The 19,409-nt window shown below is 36.9% G+C and overlaps 1 protein-coding gene across 3 annotated transcripts in view; it reads left to right on the top strand.

Moving 5' to 3' along the window:
• The first annotated feature begins 122 nt into the window (after window positions 1-122).
• Window positions 123-19,409, top strand: part of PARN (poly(A)-specific ribonuclease) — a 50,754-nt gene continuing 31,467 nt past the window's right edge. Inside the window, exons 1-17 of one of the 3 annotated variants that reach the window (XM_054080312.1) lie at window positions 124-195; window positions 1,011-1,094; window positions 2,853-2,920; window positions 3,014-3,095; window positions 3,808-3,868; window positions 4,541-4,709; window positions 4,928-4,993; window positions 6,216-6,254; window positions 7,043-7,085; window positions 7,721-7,801; window positions 8,489-8,545; window positions 9,306-9,383; window positions 10,443-10,486; window positions 10,962-11,004; window positions 12,704-12,779; window positions 14,938-15,048; window positions 15,134-15,203. In XM_054080312.1, the coding sequence (XP_053936287.1) occupies window positions 2,859-2,920; window positions 3,014-3,095; window positions 3,808-3,868; window positions 4,541-4,709; window positions 4,928-4,993; window positions 6,216-6,254; window positions 7,043-7,085; window positions 7,721-7,801; window positions 8,489-8,545; window positions 9,306-9,383; window positions 10,443-10,486; window positions 10,962-11,004; window positions 12,704-12,779; window positions 14,938-15,048; window positions 15,134-15,203 (1,082 nt within the window). In that variant the 5' untranslated portion in view covers window positions 124-195; window positions 1,011-1,094; window positions 2,853-2,858. Of the gene's footprint in view, window positions 196-1,010; window positions 1,095-2,852; window positions 2,921-3,013; window positions 3,096-3,807; window positions 3,869-4,540; window positions 4,710-4,927; window positions 4,994-6,215; window positions 6,255-7,042; window positions 7,086-7,720; window positions 7,802-8,488; window positions 8,546-9,305; window positions 9,384-10,442; window positions 10,487-10,961; window positions 11,005-12,703; window positions 12,780-14,937; window positions 15,049-15,133; window positions 15,204-19,409 lie in introns of those variants that run through there. The other 2 variants (XM_054080314.1, XM_054080313.1) reach the window with 2 other exon arrangements.

Below are 19,409 nucleotides of genomic sequence, written 5' to 3'. Positions count from 1 at the left end.
CCCCCGACTCTCCCAGCCCCGCTGCCGGCTCCGACACCGATCCCTCTCCGTTCCAGACCCCGACTCCCCCGCCCCAGGGAGGCAGTGCTCGGTAGTTATGTTTTATCCCCCTTACCTGCAGATTTTAAGGATAACCTAAAACAAAGTTTACGAAGCCATTGAGGAGTCGACTTCCTGGCCATCGATGGGGAGTTTCAGGTACAGTGATACCCATGTTGTGGTTGTGGGAGTATTGTCAAAACTTGTGGGCGAGTCCCAGTGCCTGAGCGTACGCTGGAACCTGTCTCGTTGCTGGCTTCAGAAACCTGAAGCTGCCACAGAATGGTTAAACCATTGTTTATACGTACAGTAGATACATATAAAATAAAATAAAAATATGCTGCTTCTGCTTCCTCCCCACAGTAATCTTTTGATTTGTTAGTTGATCCTCAGCTGCAGATCAGGAAAAAATAAATGAAGTGAAAGCAAGAGATTGGGATAAATATGAAGGGAGGTCCTGCTGGTGTTCGGGCAGGGGAACATGGCAATTAGAGCTTTTATGTTTGTAAAACGTAGAGGGCCTGTGTGTTGGAGAGATGCTTTAATTAGTGCTTTAGCTTTAGGGTACTGAGTTCAGTCAAACATGAAACATAAACGATCAAGATTGGGTTTCATTACATTTAGTGCTTATGGAACTATAGTTACATATTAAGGTGACCAAGTCATTCAGTGAGTCTATGGACAGCACTTTTACTGTTTTAATTTGACTTTGGTCCTGCAATGTGTCGTAGAGACCTACCGACACCGAAGAGGAATCAGAACAGCAGAGCTATTGTGGCAAAACTATTGCTAAAACATTGCTATTGAACTGAGTGGCTTTAGGCTAACTTGCGCAGTTTTATGCAGTAGAAGAACTTTGTCAACTGAAATGCTCTTAACACGAACTTTTAAGTGAAAACGTTTTTTTTTCAAATTGCCAATTGTTGTGTTTCTTTGTCATGGCTAGGTAGAACAAAATATGTTCTACTTTTTCAGGGATCAGCGATGGGCCTTCTGTTAGTGCATTAACCAATGGCTTTGACACTCCAGAAGAAAGGTATCAGAAACTTAAAAAGGTAAAGTGTTTAGCTTAACTAAAATGAAAAGGCTTGAAAAAGATTAGGAACACCTAATGAATGGAGGCAATGTAGGAGAGATGACAGAGGTCTGTCAAATTGGGTTACGCAGTACCGATGATGACTGCTTGTTTTCTTGTCTCTACTAACACAAGAATTGGGGAGCGTCGCATTAAACTTGCAGAAGTCATGATCAGAACAGCCAGACAGCCATGATTCTTCACGCAAGAATTAGTAGATGTGTAGAGCTTGTTAAAAAATGTTATGAGGGTTAAAATTTATTGCTTCAAAGGGGGACTGAGTAAGAGAAATTCAGTGACACAAATTATATCAGGACTAGGGTCCTTCCCAAACTACCTCCCCCTGCCAGCACATACTGTCCCCTAGCAAAGTTAAATGCCAGCTGTTGTTACCACTTCTGCCTCTCTGCAGCACACACAGCAAAAACAGGGCTGGAGGATACGGAAGTAGTTTTCAAAAATAGCTAGATCCCTCAGGAGACCATGTATGGTGTGTGAGGGTCTAAAGGTCAAACCTGATGGTTTGAGTTTTCTTTGTATCTCAGCACATTGTGTTTCCTGAAGTGTCCAAGGGGTCAATAAACACTGTTTAGTAATATTTTGTTAGGAAGCATTGTAGGATGAGGGAATCATCACTTAGTGTTCCTCCTGGGAAACTGTGACAACAAATGGCAAAAACTGGGGAGCAGGCTGTAGCTAAAACCTCCCACCAAACCGAAAAAAGCAAAAAGAAAATCTCAAACACTAAAGGAGGCAATAGAAATAGAGACTAGTCGCTGAAGAGCAGCAAAGAAGCTACAGGATGCCATGTTCTGTTTGTTTGGCTGAATATGAGCCGTTGAGAGCTTCAGGGTAGCTGACAACTTGGGCTCTGCAGGTATAGTCAGTCTTTCTTGCTCTTTGTAGGAGATCCGGTGTATCAGAAGGCAGCCTCAATTTTTTTGTTGTCACATTCCTAAAACTTAAATTTTACCACTTAAAAAATTGCCTTGATTATTGATACTTTTGATTCTTAAAGACAAAAGGGCTAATTTTGTATACTGTTGCCACCTGTTATTTTTTCCCTATGATAAAATTGAATAATCCTATCCATTGTTTGTGTTTAAAATGGGTGCTTGGTCCTCACGAGGTAGTCTTTCAGTGAGACCATAGTGCTTGTTTATTGTCTTGTATGCTTGCAATGGTGTTAAAAACCTTTCTGATATTGATCTAATAATTGTGAAATACTAGAGGGCATGACGGTAAAATGCCTAATGACTATGCTAGTATCGCGTAATCCAGTTAGCCATGTGGATTAGAAGAGTATTAACCGCATTATTACATGTATTTGAAAGCTATATACAGCCAGTGTCCCTCACAGTCTGCTCCCACACTGTGGGGAATGTAAATGAACGCTGTAGAGGAGACAGACAGTTGGTTTGGATGCAGCATCTCTTCTGTGTGAGCAACAGGTGGAGAGAGATGGGGATTCCCTCAGTTCCCGTCTGTGTACAGAATGGAAATGCGTACTGCAAATCATCTTTGGGCAATAATAAAATGATTAAATGGGGATGAACGCTATTTGAAGAACTCTGGTGTATTCATTTCAAAATTATCGACAGAATAAATGCTGGTTAAGAAAATTGAGTTTTGGTTAATCTTGAAATGGAAAGAAATCATATTTCTGGTGGATGCACCCTAGTTATCTCCAGATGTGTACGATTTTTATTCTCGTGCAACATTTTTCTTTCCTTTCCAGCATTCCATGGATTTTTTGCTCTTTCAGTTTGGCCTTTGCACTTTTAAATATGATCAAACAGAAGAAAAGTAAGTTATTCTCTAATTCTTATTTTCTTAATTGAGGAATTTCTGAAGTAATACTGGTAAGCTCTATTGATATGCCACCTCTCTTTTTCACAGGTATATAACGAAGTCATTTAATTTCTATATTTTTCCAAAACCATTTAACAGAAGTTCTCCAGATGTCAAGTTTGTCTGTCAGGTTAGTAGAAAAATAAGTTTGATTTTGTTTGGTGAAGGTATACCTGCAGCCAACTTCTGAGAAGTTTCCAGGAATTTTAGAGGGAGAAGTGATTGGTTCTTTGGCTTAAAAGCTAGAAAAACATACGTTTCTGGGGTTTGGTTTTCATATGGAAGAAATAAGCAGCAGTTAAGAGCAATCCCTGAAAATGAGATTTAAAGGAATATCTTTAACCTCAGTTTTTAAATCTTGTAAGATGTTGCATTGTGTGGTTTCTGGGACTGGAGATAATGTGCCAGACCTGGCGAGGTGATGGTCCTTTTTTTTTTAATTATTCTTTTCTTGTCTGACTTCCTGTTCCCTGTTTGATCTTTTATTCATATCTGCTTGTCTCATTTTCTTTGCTTCCCAGGCTATTGCCAGCGTTTTTGTGGTCTCAGAATTGTTCTCCTGAACCATGTTTTCCTTTCTTTAGCTTCCTCTCTCCATATAGGTCATTCTTTCATCTTTATTCCTTTAGTGTATTTATTGTTCTTGTACTTTGTGGGAACTGAAAATAAAAAGCAAAATTAGCGTAGCCTAAACTCTCTGTGGCTTCTTTGGGATCACAAACTTGATTGCTTTTGACCTTGGACTTTGTATAATTTTTTTTTGAAGTGTAAAAATAACTGATTTGGTCTCTTTATGCCAGAGATGCTCTTGCCAATTGTAAAGCTCTTTTCTTCTCTTGCAGAGTTCAAGTATAGATTTTTTAGCAAACCAAGGATTTGATTTTAATAAAGTTTTTCGCAACGGTGAGTTGATTTAGTTTCTTTTTCTTTCTTTCAATGTCTGAAAAATTTAGGATGATGTCTTTCATCTTTTTCTGCAAAAATAAAAGACAACCATTCATGATACTCTGTTAAAACATAATGGAGGTCTTGGAGCTATTCTTATCCGATCTACAATTGTGCTAGTTACTGCCTTTCCAAAAATTCATTATATAACTTAAACGGAGTAGAATTCCTTTATAGGTAAGTGCTGGATTGGTTACTTTATTCGGTGGCTAAATATAGACTAACCAGTTATGTAGCTGTGTAATGCATCAGTAGTAAAGAGATGTCAGTGCACTGTAATAGGTGCTGCTGCAGTCTGTGGTGGAAGTTATGCAGATAGCAAGGAAGAGGAGCGCTAAGTATTTTTGTGATTATGATCTGCAGTCTCCTGTATTGTATACATGAGGCATATCGCTTTTAAGAGGCCAGTGGTAGCAGCTAGCCTGACGTGTGCTAGAAGGAAGCCTGTATAGACACAGACAAAGAATGGGGTCTAGAACAGGTGACTGAAAGGGAGGGATATGTTTTGAGCCTTCAGGGAAATAACTAGCAAATGCGTGGTTAGTAATAAGTCTTTACTAAATGATACATCCCTAATTTGTCTCCAATTATGATGAGGTTTTAATTTTTTTCTTAATTTTTATTTTTAAGGAATTCCATATTTAAATCAGGAGGAAGAAAGGCAGCTAAGGGAACAGTATGATGAAAAAAGCGTTCTCAGGCCAATGGGTGTAGGATCTCTGTCATACATTTCTCCTAATGCTACAAAATGTCCTGTAACAGTTCCTGACGATCAGAAAAAATTCATTGATAAAGTAGTGTAAGTAAAATCATTTAATATCCTCTGATGCTGAAACCACAACATAAACAGTAGGGATATGTTTGGGACGTGTTCATTTGTTGAAGCCACTTTTACTAGTTCACTAGCAGTGAAATAGTTCTTTTTGTTGTTAAGTGTTTTCTTGTCTTTTGGGGAGAGCTGTAAACGATGTAAAAAGAAAATAGTAAATGTAGAAGCAAATAATCTATTTTTTCCAGGGAACAGATAGAAGACTTATTAAAGAATGAAGAAAAAGAAAGTTTGGAACTGGAGCCATGTACAGGGTCAGTTTCTGAAATTACATGCCTTGTAAAAAAATTGTGTATTGGCATATAGAATTAGGGGAGTGCTAAGGAAGGATATCTTTACTTGCGTTAACTATAGCAAAATCTGTTTGACTCTTCTTTGAAGGTTGAAAAGACGTGGTCATGTGTGTGGTTGTCGTACTCTGCTTTATGAGAGAGAAGCTCTGTGTATAGGGACAATGTGTTTAATATATAGCCAAGAAGTGTTTTGCGTATTTAAGCCTCCATTTGCTGTTGCTGAAGTGCTCATTAAGCTCTGGATACGCATTTTTAAAGAAATGTCTCAAATCCGTGGAGCTATCAGTTATTCATATTTGACACTCTGTATTGCTTTTAGTGGGTCTCCTTCCCTAGGTAGCATCGCTCTATCTGCACAGTAATCATGACTACAGAATATTTGCTTGTAAGAAGATATGTGGGTAATGCCTTTACAGTTTGGCAACTGAACATCAGAATTCAGTAAAACCCTTTAGGATGGTTTAATTCTAGTTGGCAACTAAACACCAGAGAGCTGCTTGCTCACTGCACGCACCCTGCCCCCCTCACGCTGGTGCGATGAGGGGGAGAAATAAGCGGGTAAAAGTGAGAAGACTCATGGGTTGAGATAAGGTTAATGATTGAAATGAAATAAAATAGTAATAAATTTTAAAAAATTGTAATTGAAAGGAAAACAAGAGAGAGAAGTAAAGCCAAAGAAAAACAAGTGTTGTAAATAAAAAACAATTGTTCCCTACCCACCAACTGATGTCCGGCCAGTCCCCGAGCCACCCTCTGGCCAACTTGCCCCGTTTCTATACTGAGGGGGATGCCATATGGTATGGAGTACCCCTTTGGCCAGTTTAGGTCAGCCATTGTGGCTGTGCCCCCTCCCGACTTCTTGTGCACCTCCCATCTTGCTGGCGTGGCATGAGAAGCTGGACTTAACTGTAAGCCCAGCTCAGCAGCAACTGGAACATCAGTGTGCTATCGATGTCATTCTTGTACTAAATAGAAAACGCAGCACTATACCAGCTACTAAGAGGAAAATGAACTTTGTCCCAGTTGAAATCAGGACACTCTTCCATATAGATTCTGGTAGCAGTGATTTATGGTTTAAAAGTCTTTCTACAAACTGAAACGGAACTGATTTTAACTGAACGTTATCACTTTGAAACACTTTTGTAGGAGGAATAATAGTAACGCAATTGTCCTTTGATTTTAGATTTCAGAGGAAATTAATTTATCAGACCTTGAGCTGGAAGTAAGTCACTGGTAATTCTGCCTTACTGTATATTTTTAGCATTTCTGCTGAGAAATCCCGGTAAGAGCTGATTTACTTAACCTTGGGGGTAAATAATTTAGGCTTTTTTTCTTTTCTTTTAAGAGAAGACTTGCAGTGTTCTGAAGATATATTGCATTAAACTGGTTTGTGATGATTAGTTTAAATATTTTAAAGCTTAGTATTTTATCATTCTTCTCTGAAATCTGAATAGAATTATGTAATAAATGTAACTTGACAGGTTTTTAGTGAACAGAAAATGCATGTGCTTTTGCAGATTGTGGGCTAGTTCTGTAGCAGGTGCTGGTATGTTTATAGTTTTCTCTTAGATGCCAAGTGTAAGCAATTCTGATTACTTTAATATCCTAATTAGCTATTTTTTGGCTGCAAGTAAGTAAGAGCTTTCTCACCAGTGTTTTGGATTTCTTGAAAGCAGACATTCTAGATTGTGATGAAATTTCTAGATGATGTTTATTTAATATTACTAAAATAAGAAGTTTTAAGTTCCACCGCATAGGATGGGAAATTGCATAGCAAAATACATTTTAGTGCTAGTTATTGTTAGGTAACTTAAAGAGGCCAATTTAAATAGTCTACTGCTTCAATTTTTCCATTATTTTAAATGAAAAAGGAGCATTTAATAATTCTTTTGCACTTAGGACTTACAGTAATAGTAAACCATGAAATTGCTGAAGCAGTGTTATGGTTTCAATGTGCTAAATGCCAAACTAATAACTACTTCTATTTACTTTTCATTTGTTGTGATGTAGGTATCCAAAAGGTATCCATGTTGAAACTCTTGAGTCAGATAAGGTAACTAGGCGTGTTACTGCCTGTAATATTTGTTCCATTTAAAGAAAATTTTCTCAGTTTTACCAACTTTTAGATCCAATGTGAGATTTGTTATGCAAAATGCAAAGCCTTTTAAATGAAAGACATGTAAACATTAAATGTGACCAACATATGAAGTGTAAGCATGTGTCTGTGTGGCTTAATTTTATTTTTTTTTTTTTTAAGGATACTAAGAGGTATTTTAAGATGTAGTGGATCTGACATTTGGTGCTGGTGTAAAGTACATCTTGATTTCTTAGAGGAGAAATAGTAGCATCACATGCTATATCTTCACCTCTCAGCACAAATCTCTGCTTCAAAAGATATATTTAAAATCCATTGTTTACCAAGAAATGCTGATAGATCTTTCTCAGAAGTAAAAAGCAGATTTAGTAAAAGTTAGATTTGGTGGATGAATCTATTATAGCTTTCTAAAATAGGCCTTTGGGAGTAGCATTGATAAGCATTGATGCTTACAATGTAAACAGTTGTGTTGCCAAGTAACTGCTGCTGAGGTATGACTTAACTTTCTTCATAATGTAAATTTGCAGACTTGCAGTGGTCTTAAATATGAACTTCTCAGAGTCATTCCTCAAACTATACTCTTTTTATTCTAGAAGGAGAGATATATTGTTATTAGTAAGGTAAATGAAGAAGAACGAAGAAGAAGAGAACAGCAGAAACAAGCAAAAGAACAGGTAAATAAGTTAAATTTCAGTAGTTTATGTGAAGGAGGGAGGGGGAGAATTTATGACTTCAAACAGCTGTGCAAAATAGGGTTTGGTAGTATTCCCATTTTGTTTGGCTGTGGCTGTTGTCTGAAATTAAGCCTCCAAATTCCACCAGATAACTTTGGCTTTGCAATAGAGCAAGAAGACCTGTAAGACACTCCACAAAATTTTAAAGAGTGAGTAATTGTAGAATACTGAACCAATATTCTGGAGCTTGTATGCATCTGCTCTGTCAGAGGAGCACAGACTAGTAGTAGGAGATATCAGCTGATTACATTTATTAGTGATGTATAATGATAGTCATTGCAAAAAGTCTTAACAGAAATTCTTGATAGATTTTCACATTTTTTGGGTTCAGCCTGTCCTTGGAGTAGTACTCTGTTAAAAAGCTTGCTTGCTCTTAGTTGTCTGAGATAAAATTCCTCTACAATTAATGTCATCCGACTCTTCTTGGTAGAAACTTGCTGTGCACGACCGCTGCAGGTACAAGTTGACTGGAAGGTCGTGTCTGGTGTATTTGGGCACTCTCATCATTGTTTAAGGGGTTTGGTATTTTTGCTTACAGAGTCAAACTGGTGTGTCTGCCAGTACTTAGTAACGGTTTGGGCAGTATTTGTATTTGTGTTTAACTGACATCAGAATCTTTGCTCACAGGAAGAGTTGAATGATGCAGTAGGATTTTCCAGAGTCGTTCATGCTATTGCTAATTCTGTAAGTTACATGATATTTAACCTTTGCTTGTAAGAAAATATTTATATAAAATGATGAATTCAAAGAAAGGATTATTTAGTTGTTGCGTTTTGGAAGTTAATGTTACATTTTAAAGTTGATGTTGCTTCATCCTTTACAGTGGTTGAGTATGCTAGGTTAAGTAAGCTCTTAAACTAATGATATTACAGAGTCATTATTGTCAACAATACGAATTTCTTAGAGCTTTTAAGATGGGGAAAAAAAGCCCCCACATATGCATATTGTTTTCTCTAGCAAATGGGAGACAAAGAGGAGCAGAAAACGTTGTCAGGTTGAATGTATCAAAGTTAATGTACTTTTTCAAGAAGGAACTTGCTTGTATGATGTCTGGCATGAAAGATTCTGCACAGTGAGAAGCCAGATCACTCCCCTAATAACAACAACAGTAAGGAATATATTGTGAGTTGTCATCTGGTTGTAAATCGAAAGAAATCACTTGACTTCAACCTTAAACAGATTACATTTGGAAGTCAAGTTGTAAGCATCTGTTCTAGTGCGTCTTCTTGCCATTGCAAGCTGCTTCTGAAGTCTGTGATAAGTGGTTGGAGTAGAGGAAAAAGGAATAGCTGCTCTGGGAGAATGGAGGAGTCTATGGAACAGGCAGAGAGCAAATAGGGTGGTTTGATTTGTATTTGTTCCCATCCGCCCTCAGCTTTTCACATATTGCCTTTGCCATGGCCGTGACTGGAAGTGTAATTAACGTTTAATGTTCTTTTCCCAGGGCAAGCTTGTTATTGGGCACAATATGCTACTGGATGTTATGCATACCATACACCAGTTTTATTGTCCCCTACCTGATGTAAGTAGTGTTCTGAGGGTTCAGATGGTGAAATAGATGCCTTAATGTATTTATCTTCAGTCTTATCTCCAAACTTTCTGTGAATGGATGCATATGACAATCTAATAAAGAACAAAAGAAAGTTTAAAGAAGTATTTTAGAAAGAACACTTATGGCTTTGGGGCTACTGCCTTATTTTCTTAAATCTTCGTGTAGAAAACTTAGTTGGATGAAATTCTTCTCCTTTACATTTTTAAAATGTTCAAATTAAACATTGGAATTGAATTGTGGTTTCTGCTCCTATCTGTTAGTCCTTCAGAAACTGCCTCATGATGGCAGGTCGATCTGGCTGACTTGTTAAGATACTGGTGTAGACCCTCAGCATTATTGGGTGATGAGGTGGAATGCTGGAATAATCTTCAGGGAGCATACTTTCATGACTGCAGTTCATGACTGCAGCTGCCTGACAATAGGTTAAAGTAAGCAATGAGGGAACTGAGGGCATTGTCTGAAGATGCCAAAAGTCTCATGGGAAGGATAACCTGCGTGATGATTATACCTAGTTGCAGTCCTGAAGGGCTTGTGGATGTTGGCAAGACTTGGTTGTGGGAAGGGAAAAAGGAGTTTCAGACTCGCTTGGACAGTGTTGGAACATAAGCAGTTGTGAGCTGTTCCTGTCCTTTTGGTGCTTGGGAGATGTAAACCTATAGGCAATCAAATGTCCACCTCCGCTGACTGCTTATATTCCACTGACATACTAAGTGCTGGGAATATTTAAGTAGACCTGTTAACACAGATGGAATTAAATGTAGTCTACGTCATATAATTGGGAAAGGTATTGGAGGGGTTACAACATTTCTCTTGCAAATCATGGACAAATTAGAAAAAATTAGTCTGTAATTCTGCATAATTGCTGGTGGTATTTATGATTATGCTGACAAATATATCTCTTAAGAGGTGAGAATTCAGTCACTGTATCTCAGTTTTAGAAGCTGATTGGATAATTGTAGCTACTACTGTCTGTCACCCTGAGACCGATAAGCAGTTAACTTATTCTCTTCTGGTTTAATGTTAAATTAGGACCTAAGTGAGTTCAAGGAAGTAACATCATGCGTCTTTCCCTGGTAAGTTCTTAGTTCAAAATTTCAGCTGTTTTAGTATTGTTTTAGCAAGCTGATATTTTTTGTCTTAGCTTTGTAACTTTGCTGTTACTGGAAATAAAACTGTGAGCGAGTTAGATATAGTTTTTAAAATATTCTGTAGCTCCTTTTTTTCAGAAAAGCAGTAGTACTGTTCTCATCCTTGGCAAATGCTTTGCTACCTCTTTGTTTCTGGCATGATGTTGTGTGTTTTGAATCTGCGCAATGTTTGGGACAAGATTGATTTACTACTTACTGTTTGCATCTCTTGCTATTGCTTAGTTGCTGTCTTTTTCATGTTGAACCAAGCCAAGGAGTGTTTTGGCTGCTCTGAGATCTGAGTGGTTTTTCAGCAGAGTAAAACTGCTGCTTCCCAGCTAATACACCAAAACATTTTTGGGGACTTGGCAGAATAGACATTCTTCCATTTCGACTTATTTAACTCTTACTTTGTTTCTAGGCTATTAGATACTAAACTGATGGCAAGTACACAACCTTTTAAGGTAAATTAATATAATATTTTAGAATTATTTTAAGATACAAGTTTGCATAAAGTGTGTATTGAAAGAAATTATTTTTGCTTTAGAGAAAAATGTCTAACAAGCTTTTCTGTGATGATCCTTCTTGTGAAAGAATGACTTTTCTTAACCCGTTATCTAAAATTACCACTGTTTTAGAATACGAGTTTTTACTTTTGTATGAGTGACTTTTGTGTTTGCAGTTTTAAGGTAACTTATCAACTTTTAATTCCAAAATATGTACAGCTTTTCCTACTTAAAACGTGATCAGTGGACTTGTTTGTCTTGTAAATAAGCACAAGACTGCACGTCTCCTGAGGAGAAAATAAAAAGTGTTATTCATGAACAAAGAGGATCTGGAAGCTGCTTTTATACTCAAAGCTTTAGAATATTGTGAATGCTGACTTAGTTAGTCTAAAAAAAGTGCTTGAACATCATCATTAATATCTGTTTTGGCCTGCTGTTGAGTGGATAGTCAGCAGGAGAAAAAAATTACAGATTTCTCTTAAAACCCCTTGCAGCCTGAGTTCTATTCTTTGAAAGAAGTATTGAGATAAGTCGCTGTACTCTCTTGCTTTCCTGTGTGCCTTCAGAATCAATTAATTTAACCTGCTGATGAAGCAACATCTATCTTTCTGTGCGTCTCTGGCTTTAGAGTATTGCATAACAGAAAAGATCATTAAAATGCAATTAGTAGATGTTTTCATTTTTTTCTTGTGTACTGCTGTAGTAAGAATAGAAGCTTTTGTGTTCTGAAAAATAATCCTGCACCAGTTTCACGTTTTGTACAGTTAGGTTGGTGTTTGTAATTTTTACAGTAGATGCATGGGGTTTAGGCCGTTACCCAGGTCGTGCTTTGGGATGCCAGTGCAGTGCATCAGTTGAGCTTGTTTGTTGTGCTGTGTTCTTGCTAACTTTTCAGACTACAGACTTGATAACTGCAAACAAAGCAAAGGGAAATTGGTTCTCAAAAAATCCAGATAACTTTAGGAAAGATTGTGTGAGATTTTTTTATTTTTTTTCTCGTGTTATTGATACTGCATGTTTTTTCCACTGTCTTGATTTTTAAAGTATATTTCATGAAGAACTCCAAGAAGTCTGGTTTGAAGAAACTAATAATCTTTGTATCTTTTTGTGACATTTTATATATGCATATATAGATTCAGTAATGCAAATCAGCTAAGTGGAAGCGTAGGAACTGCTTTCTGATCGTCAGGCTTCTTTCGCTTTGTCTTTGTATTCCTCTAAATCAGCAGTATTTACACTTATAAAGACATTCAAGAATGTCCAGTCAGTAAGCACACTTCAGTGCTCCCCTTGAATGCCTTCAATCATTATGGTCAATGCTTAGGATATTTTATCTTGCTGTTTGTGCTGCCTTTGCCCCTGCCACGTGTACCATGCATGGAACCAGATTCAAATAGAAATATTACTTTGGCATAATTCACGATCAGGAATTCTTACAAGCATTAATAAGTGCTTGTGACTAATAGATACTCTGTTGTAGGTGAGCCAAGTTAACATTTTAGGTGGACAGAATTCTCCGGTGTATTAATTTGAAATGAGGCTGTGTATAAATCCTTAAAGAACACAAGGTGGCAGCAATAAATACTCAATTTATGCTATTTGATTTCAGTTTCCAGAGAAAATGTGCATTGGCAGTTCATGGTGTCTTTTCTTGCAGGAGATCATTAATAATACATCCCTTGCAGAACTGGAAAAGCGTTTAAAAGAAATTCCATTCAGCCCTCCTAAAGTTGGTAAGGATATGTTGTATTGGTCTTATTTCTGAAATATTTTCCTCTTCTTTCAGAGGAAAGAAAATGTTTTTATTTTTGTTCTTAGTCTGAAATGTAAAGCCCCCTATTAATACTTAATGTTTTTATGAAAGGGACTTTAGATGTGGGCTGTATATAGTGCAGTTGTATTTAGAATTGTTAGTGGAAGTCAGAAGGAATCTGTCCACTTCCGTTCAGATAGTAGAGTGATGGATGTATTCAGTGAACAGCAGTTTCATCATCTTCTAATGATGGCATTTTGTTTTTAGCTTGTTTTTTTTTTTTTTTTTTTTTTAATGAATGACTTGAAATTGTTTTAAAAATGTTGTGCTTATTAGCGTGCTTCAAATCAAAGCCAGAGAACACTATTAGGTACTTGGACAAACAAAACCAGGAGTACTTACACAGTAGTGACTAATCACGTGTGTTCTAGAAATTATTAAAGTTCCTTTAGAGCTTTCTTTGCTTTGAGGTGAATGCAAGGGTATCTAATCAAAGGGCAAGCTTATCTCAAGGTTCTGGAATTTTTCTTAAGCTGCTGATTTAGAAAAGGGAGGGCAATACTGAACAGTAGAGTATCTTGGAAGGGGAAATCTCAATAGTTAATCAAAACCAAGATGAATGAGACTTCGTGTTGCTGAATGTGCACTTAAGCAGTAGCAACAGGAGAGATAATAAGATGGATAATCTGCAATTTGTTGGACAGTGAGCAGGAGCTGTTGGTGCCTAGACCAAAGCAGTACCATGAGTGTGGAGCATACAGTAATTGTTTGCTGATCTTTCAGTGGTGTATTCTGTGTACCTTCTTCTCGGGATGCAACATAATTTGGCAGCTGTTGAGTGCAACTTCTACTTTTGTAATATAAAATAATAATTTTACCTTTTCTTTTCTTGAGCAAAACATTACCATAACAGTTAACTGATTCTGAAGTGATAATATTTAATCAGAGATGATTAATGTGGTTCAGAACATGCAGAGCAAAGTATGTTTAAAAATACTAGAATACGTCTGTTAACTGTTCATTTATGTTTTCTTTTGGACATATACCCACTAAAAAGAGAATAAATTAAGCACTAAGAAATGTCCTTTTCAGCTCAGCCAGTACAGATTAACATTGTCTGACTCCCAGGCAACTTTATTTTTTAAGTAAATATGAAAGAGCTCATCTAAAAAATGGCCCAATGTTTTGCTACTCTAGGTTTAAATATAGAATTTGGATTCAAAAATACAAGTGTATGTGCTTGCATATTCCCATTGTGTAGGTTACGCTAGTATTTCTATATGACTGTTGTAAATCCTGGATATGTTTCATCATTGTTTTAGCATCTTTTGCGATTAAAATGAATTAGAGTTAACTTTTCAGTCTGTACCTTAATGTAACAATTATGATTCTAACTTTTTAAGCAGTTAATTTTGTTCTTCCAGTCCTATTCCCAGTATAGCTCTGGGCTATGAAAATGAGCCAGCTTTCTAGAGGCGAACTACAGAGGTGAAATAACTTTGGTGTTGGGAGTGGGAAAGATTGTAAATGGTAAATTAAAAAATGTGATGTGCACGTTTCTCTGTTAGTGAGCTTGGGCACTTTTGGACATTTTTCTTCTGGGAAGGTTTCCCCTTCCAGAGGTGATCCAGGAAATAATTCTTAAGATCTTCACAGAACCACCAAGCATGATTGTCAATAAAGTCATCGGTAAAGACATCCTTTAATTACTTAGTTCCATCTTCATCATTTCAATACCTTGAAAAATCTGACTATAGGTCGATGAGATGGTTAGCAAGCAGTTTAAAAGAGTTTTCAATTAGCCTGAGTGTCTGTTCTTTCAAATGCAAGACTGGAAAGAAAAATGCCGCGTGAGGAATCCTGCTGCCATTGTGTTAGAATTAATACTCCATTTTGATTAAGTAGGTCTGCGGATTAAGAGCTTTTTAACAGGAAAGGGTTTTGATTCTGGGAGCCTGTTCTTATTTAAAAGTGCAAACGAGAACTGTGCATATTTCAGAACTTCAGAATTCTCAGAAATACTAAAAATTGTATAAACTTAGACATAAGATGTTAGGCTTTAATGAAAGAGATGCATGGGTACACAGCTGCCTTTAACTTCTGTGTTAATGTGTTTACAAATTATTTTTTCTCCTCAGAAAGTGCAGAAGGGTTTCCAAGTTACGATACAGCCTCTGAACAACTTCACGAAGCAGGATACGATGCTTACATTACTGGACTGTGCTTCATCTCCATGGCTAATTTCCTAGGTATCCATGTAGTCTTTTTCAAACCTTCTCTTTAGTGCTATCTGTAGCTGCTTATTAGATACTGAATTTCTTCTTAATTCATCAGGTTCGTTCCTCAGTCCTCCAAAAAGTCACGTGTCTGCTAGATCGAAACTCATTGAACCTTTTTTTAACAAGTAAGTAGTTATATTAAAAGACCTACTAAAACATGGAAATATAACACTAGCCTTAGAATATATATATATATAGCCTTAGAATATACATATCTCTCTAGCCTCAGAATCAGTGGCTAACTGCATTTTTCTTTACACTTCAGTGTGACTGGCTTTCTGGTTCATGCTAGTAATGCTGCAGAGAGGCCAGAATTTGTAAACTAATTATCCATTCTTTCGAAGAGAATGGTTTACTCTCTGCTAACCTGTAAAAGGACACTTAAAAGAGTACCTGGACTGCTTTAATGACCTTGTCCGTGCCAGTGTTGAGAATATGTTTACAATTCAGAAAATTATTTCTGGAGTAAGATTTAGGAGTAGTGGAACTGAAGAAAAATTGATCAAGTGTTCTTTATGTCGTAGGGCACTGTCAAAGAATGGTGATAGTTAAAACTGAGTACGCTAAACGGTCTGGAAAAACTAAAATATCCCTATTATAGTACCAATCTAAACCAAGGTAGCCTATTTTTAAGGACGCATAATAAACATACATGAGCAGTTTATGGGATGATGCTACAATGAGTATTTTGCTTTTTAATTGGGTCTTCATGCAAATTACTTGAACAAATTTGGATAAGACTTAAGAAATCTAGAAGTCTTTATGCACAGATTTGAATCTCTGCATAGTTAATCTTAAAAATAGTATAACCTGTCACCTAAAGGGGAAGAAGTTGAAACTAAAAAGCTGCCAGTGCTTTAGTCTGTAAATTCAGGAAAAATTCCATCCTTTAAAACCGTATTGTAGAGGAGTTGGCCAAATCAATTGTTTTAGCTTCAGATGGCCCAGACAAAAAGAGGGAATAACTGTGATCAATGGGTTTCAACTTTCATTTGTCTGTAAACCAAATTACCTTAGTGACAGCAGTTAGGTAATTCTCTTGACAGAGACATGTGAGGCAGTAAATCCATATATCCTAGCGGTCATTATAAATTGTAAATAATCACTTAAATTGAACATGGACCTGCAGCAACCACTTGATGTGAACGTGGAGGTGATGATAGAATTGATTGGCACAATTTCGTTTCAAGATAGGGTTGTTTTCAGTAACACCAGCACACACACATGCTAACTAAATAGATGTCAGTTGAGGGTGTTATTTTTTTTAATCATTAACCAAGACAATTTCAGTTCTTTCTAGAGATACTTGTCTGCAACAAGTACAAACTGAAACTTGAAAAACTGTCACAATAGTACATTAAAGTTAAGCTTTTCATGTTGTGTTCTTCAAATGTGACATTTCTCTAACAGTGATATTTCAAAGTTCTGAGAGGAAGCCAGCTGTGTCTGTTCTGGCTTCAGAGTTAGCACTGCCTAACTGTAAAGAAAGAGAGAGTTAACAAAAAATTGGAAATTGTTGGGAAAGTAGTTTTTTTTTTTCTTGAAGCAAGAACTGAAAATTACTGTTTACAAAAAAGAAAAGAAAGTTTCTCCATTCTGTCGTTATTCAGAACTTGTAGCTTCTTGTTTCAGAAAAGATAGATACTATTTTTAAATCCTGGAAACTTGGGAGACTTGCCATGTCTTACTTTCACATGATCTTAGAAGCTTTGCCATATTCTGACTAACATCTGCCACCTCACTTCAGAGCTTGGAGGTGAGACTGTCCCACTGTTTTCTTACAGTGAGCAGGCCAAGGCTTGCACTTTAAAGCTAGGATTTTTACTATAATGCAACTCAATTTATTTAATTGCTTTTTAAAAAATAGAAGAGATTTAAGCATGTGTGAGAAGTCAAAGCTGTCAGATATTTAAATGAACACGTCTTTAGCTCTGCTCAGTATGTACTTGCAGACCGGATCTCTGTTTCCAGCGCTTGGTCTGTCTAGCACCTCTAAGTAGCATCCCAGACCAGTGCAATTTATATAGTGATCTTAAGGTCCCTAGGAAGGATGTTGCTTCTGGGCCTTTTTCCCAGGTATGTTCTGGTCTGCCAGCTACCTTCCTGCTACACTTAGTTTTCTCTAGTTTGTGGTCTAGAAGCTTTCCCTAGCTGAGCATCCTCTCTTCCTCCTGGGGAGAAAAAAAACTATCTTCCTCCTTCCTCCAGAAGTTCTACCTGATCCTGTGGGCAGCAGTCAGAACAAGGAAACCTTTTCCTTTGTGCTGTAGTCATGTTCTTCAAGCAAAACACAAACTACAACATGCAAACAGTAAGCTAAACAAATGAAAGTTATACTGTCTGTCACAAAAGTTTTTCCTGAAAGCAGCTTAACAGAGTGGTTTATTATAAAGCAATTCTTCAGAAGCAGTGTTCTCAGTTTGAACTATTATCCAGGTAGTCTTGAAAGTATTCTTTAAAGGAGATCACTTTATGATTCTTTGGGTTGCTTATAAAGTGTTAATTTTAAGATCTCTCAATACTAACTCTTAATATTTAAATACAGTTTAGAGATTAAACTTTCATGTGATTGGTGTGACTGGTAGTATTTTGCAAATATTTTTTGATTGAATAAATTTGTCACTAACGTGAATAGTAGGAGTAAAATTAAAGCCCAAAAAACAAGCTTTGATTTTTACAAACTTAGCCTTCAAAGGAAGGTAATGCTTATTTTCAGTAGTTATTTTGGCCTCTTTCATTATGTCAGCAAAGTTACAGAACTTTGTGGCTCGCTGTTAAAGTGTGGTGGCCAGCATATAGGTTAATGTTCATATAGCTTGATGATTAGGATAGGTAGTATCTTTAGTTTAAACTTCTTGTAAGAGCGGAACTGATTAAAAACAGACTCTGCCTTAGGGTTGTTTGGCTCTTTTAGGCATAATATAGTAAGTTATATAATAAACAATTCAAGCCAAGAATTCCAGAGACTCATTTCTGTAATCTTTATGCTTCATTTTATATACAATAACTTTGAAAAATCACATTCATGCAAACAATCTGCTGTGAGTAATCCCTGATGAACACTTAAAAGTTGTTACGTTAAAAGAGATGATGGGACTTCTCATACCGCAGTATCTAAACTCCTCTGTGTGTAATTCAGATGCTGTATTGTGTTACATGCTTTGGATTTGATTTGAATTTTTTTGACCTATTTTGTTTAGAGCAACATCTTTTCTCTTCTTCCATACCTCACTGCCCCCATCCGCAAGCCCCTGCAAAACTTCTAATGAACTTTATTTTGTATCTCCTTGGGTTGTTTGCATGTTGAGCTTCTTCTTTTGGTGTAGCTGGAGGCAGGGGTGTAAGAGGTGTAGAGAAATGAAAACACCATGGTTTATTGAGCTGGATGGCATGACGGTCTGTGGAAACAGAAATTATTTTAGAAATATTATTTTCATAAAAAGAGATATTGGAAACCAACATTTGATATATGCGCAAATACCTTGATTTTGTGCTGTATTTGGGGAAAATGTCTAATCAGGGAGCTACGTTCTTTGGCATGTGTTGCAAATCAATTAATTCCTCCCTCTGCTTTCCTGTATTATATTAATTTTCTTTTCAAAATTATTGCAAAAGGTCAGCGTGCTTTTCTGCAGTTTGACCAGTAGCTTTTCAGTCACTGTGTATGAGCAAACAATTACTGTCCTTGTGCTTTAACGCACGTGTGGCTGTACTAGTTACTGAGCTCGATTGGTAAACTGCTCTGGGTTTAGAAAGATGCCTTCTCCTTTTTTCAGCTGTATCGGTTTCTCTATGCAGTTCATCACAGCTGTTAGAATTTTCATTGTAGCTCAGTGCGGAGGAAGAATGTTGACTACTTGAGACTACTTATGCATTGCTGTGAAAGTGGTATTATCAGACCTTTGCTCTCCCTGTTTTACCTGACTTGCCACAGAAACACTTGTCTTCTAAGAGACTGTCTCAGACTACATCAAAGTTCTTATAACATTGCATAATGAGAAGCAGACCTCTGGCCATGTGATCTGGCTGCAGCCTCCAGGCTATGGGAAATAACCTTTTTTAGCTTGGTCAGTATGGCTTTTAAATAGAATAGAACAACCTTACTAGTTGAAATTTTCTGCTGATAGGTGAGGACTCTTAGAACTATAATCATGGATACTTAATTACGCATTATGCTGCAACTCAGTGTTCATAACCTGTGTGGTGTTAGTGCTACAAGACGCGGTTACTGTTGTACAATAATTCATGTGCACTTAATATTAAGTCGGTATTTATGCTGTCACTTTAGGCAGTGTGTTTGTGTGTATGTGCTGTTTAGAGACATAGTTTTT

The sequence above is a fragment of the Cuculus canorus genome, chromosome 15, assembly GCF_017976375.1.
Source record: "Cuculus canorus isolate bCucCan1 chromosome 15, bCucCan1.pri, whole genome shotgun sequence".
NCBI classification, from domain to species: domain Eukaryota; kingdom Metazoa; phylum Chordata; class Aves; order Cuculiformes; family Cuculidae; genus Cuculus; species Cuculus canorus.
The sequence above is the reverse complement of the archived record's forward strand: the minus strand, read 5'-3'. Positions and strand labels throughout refer to the sequence as shown.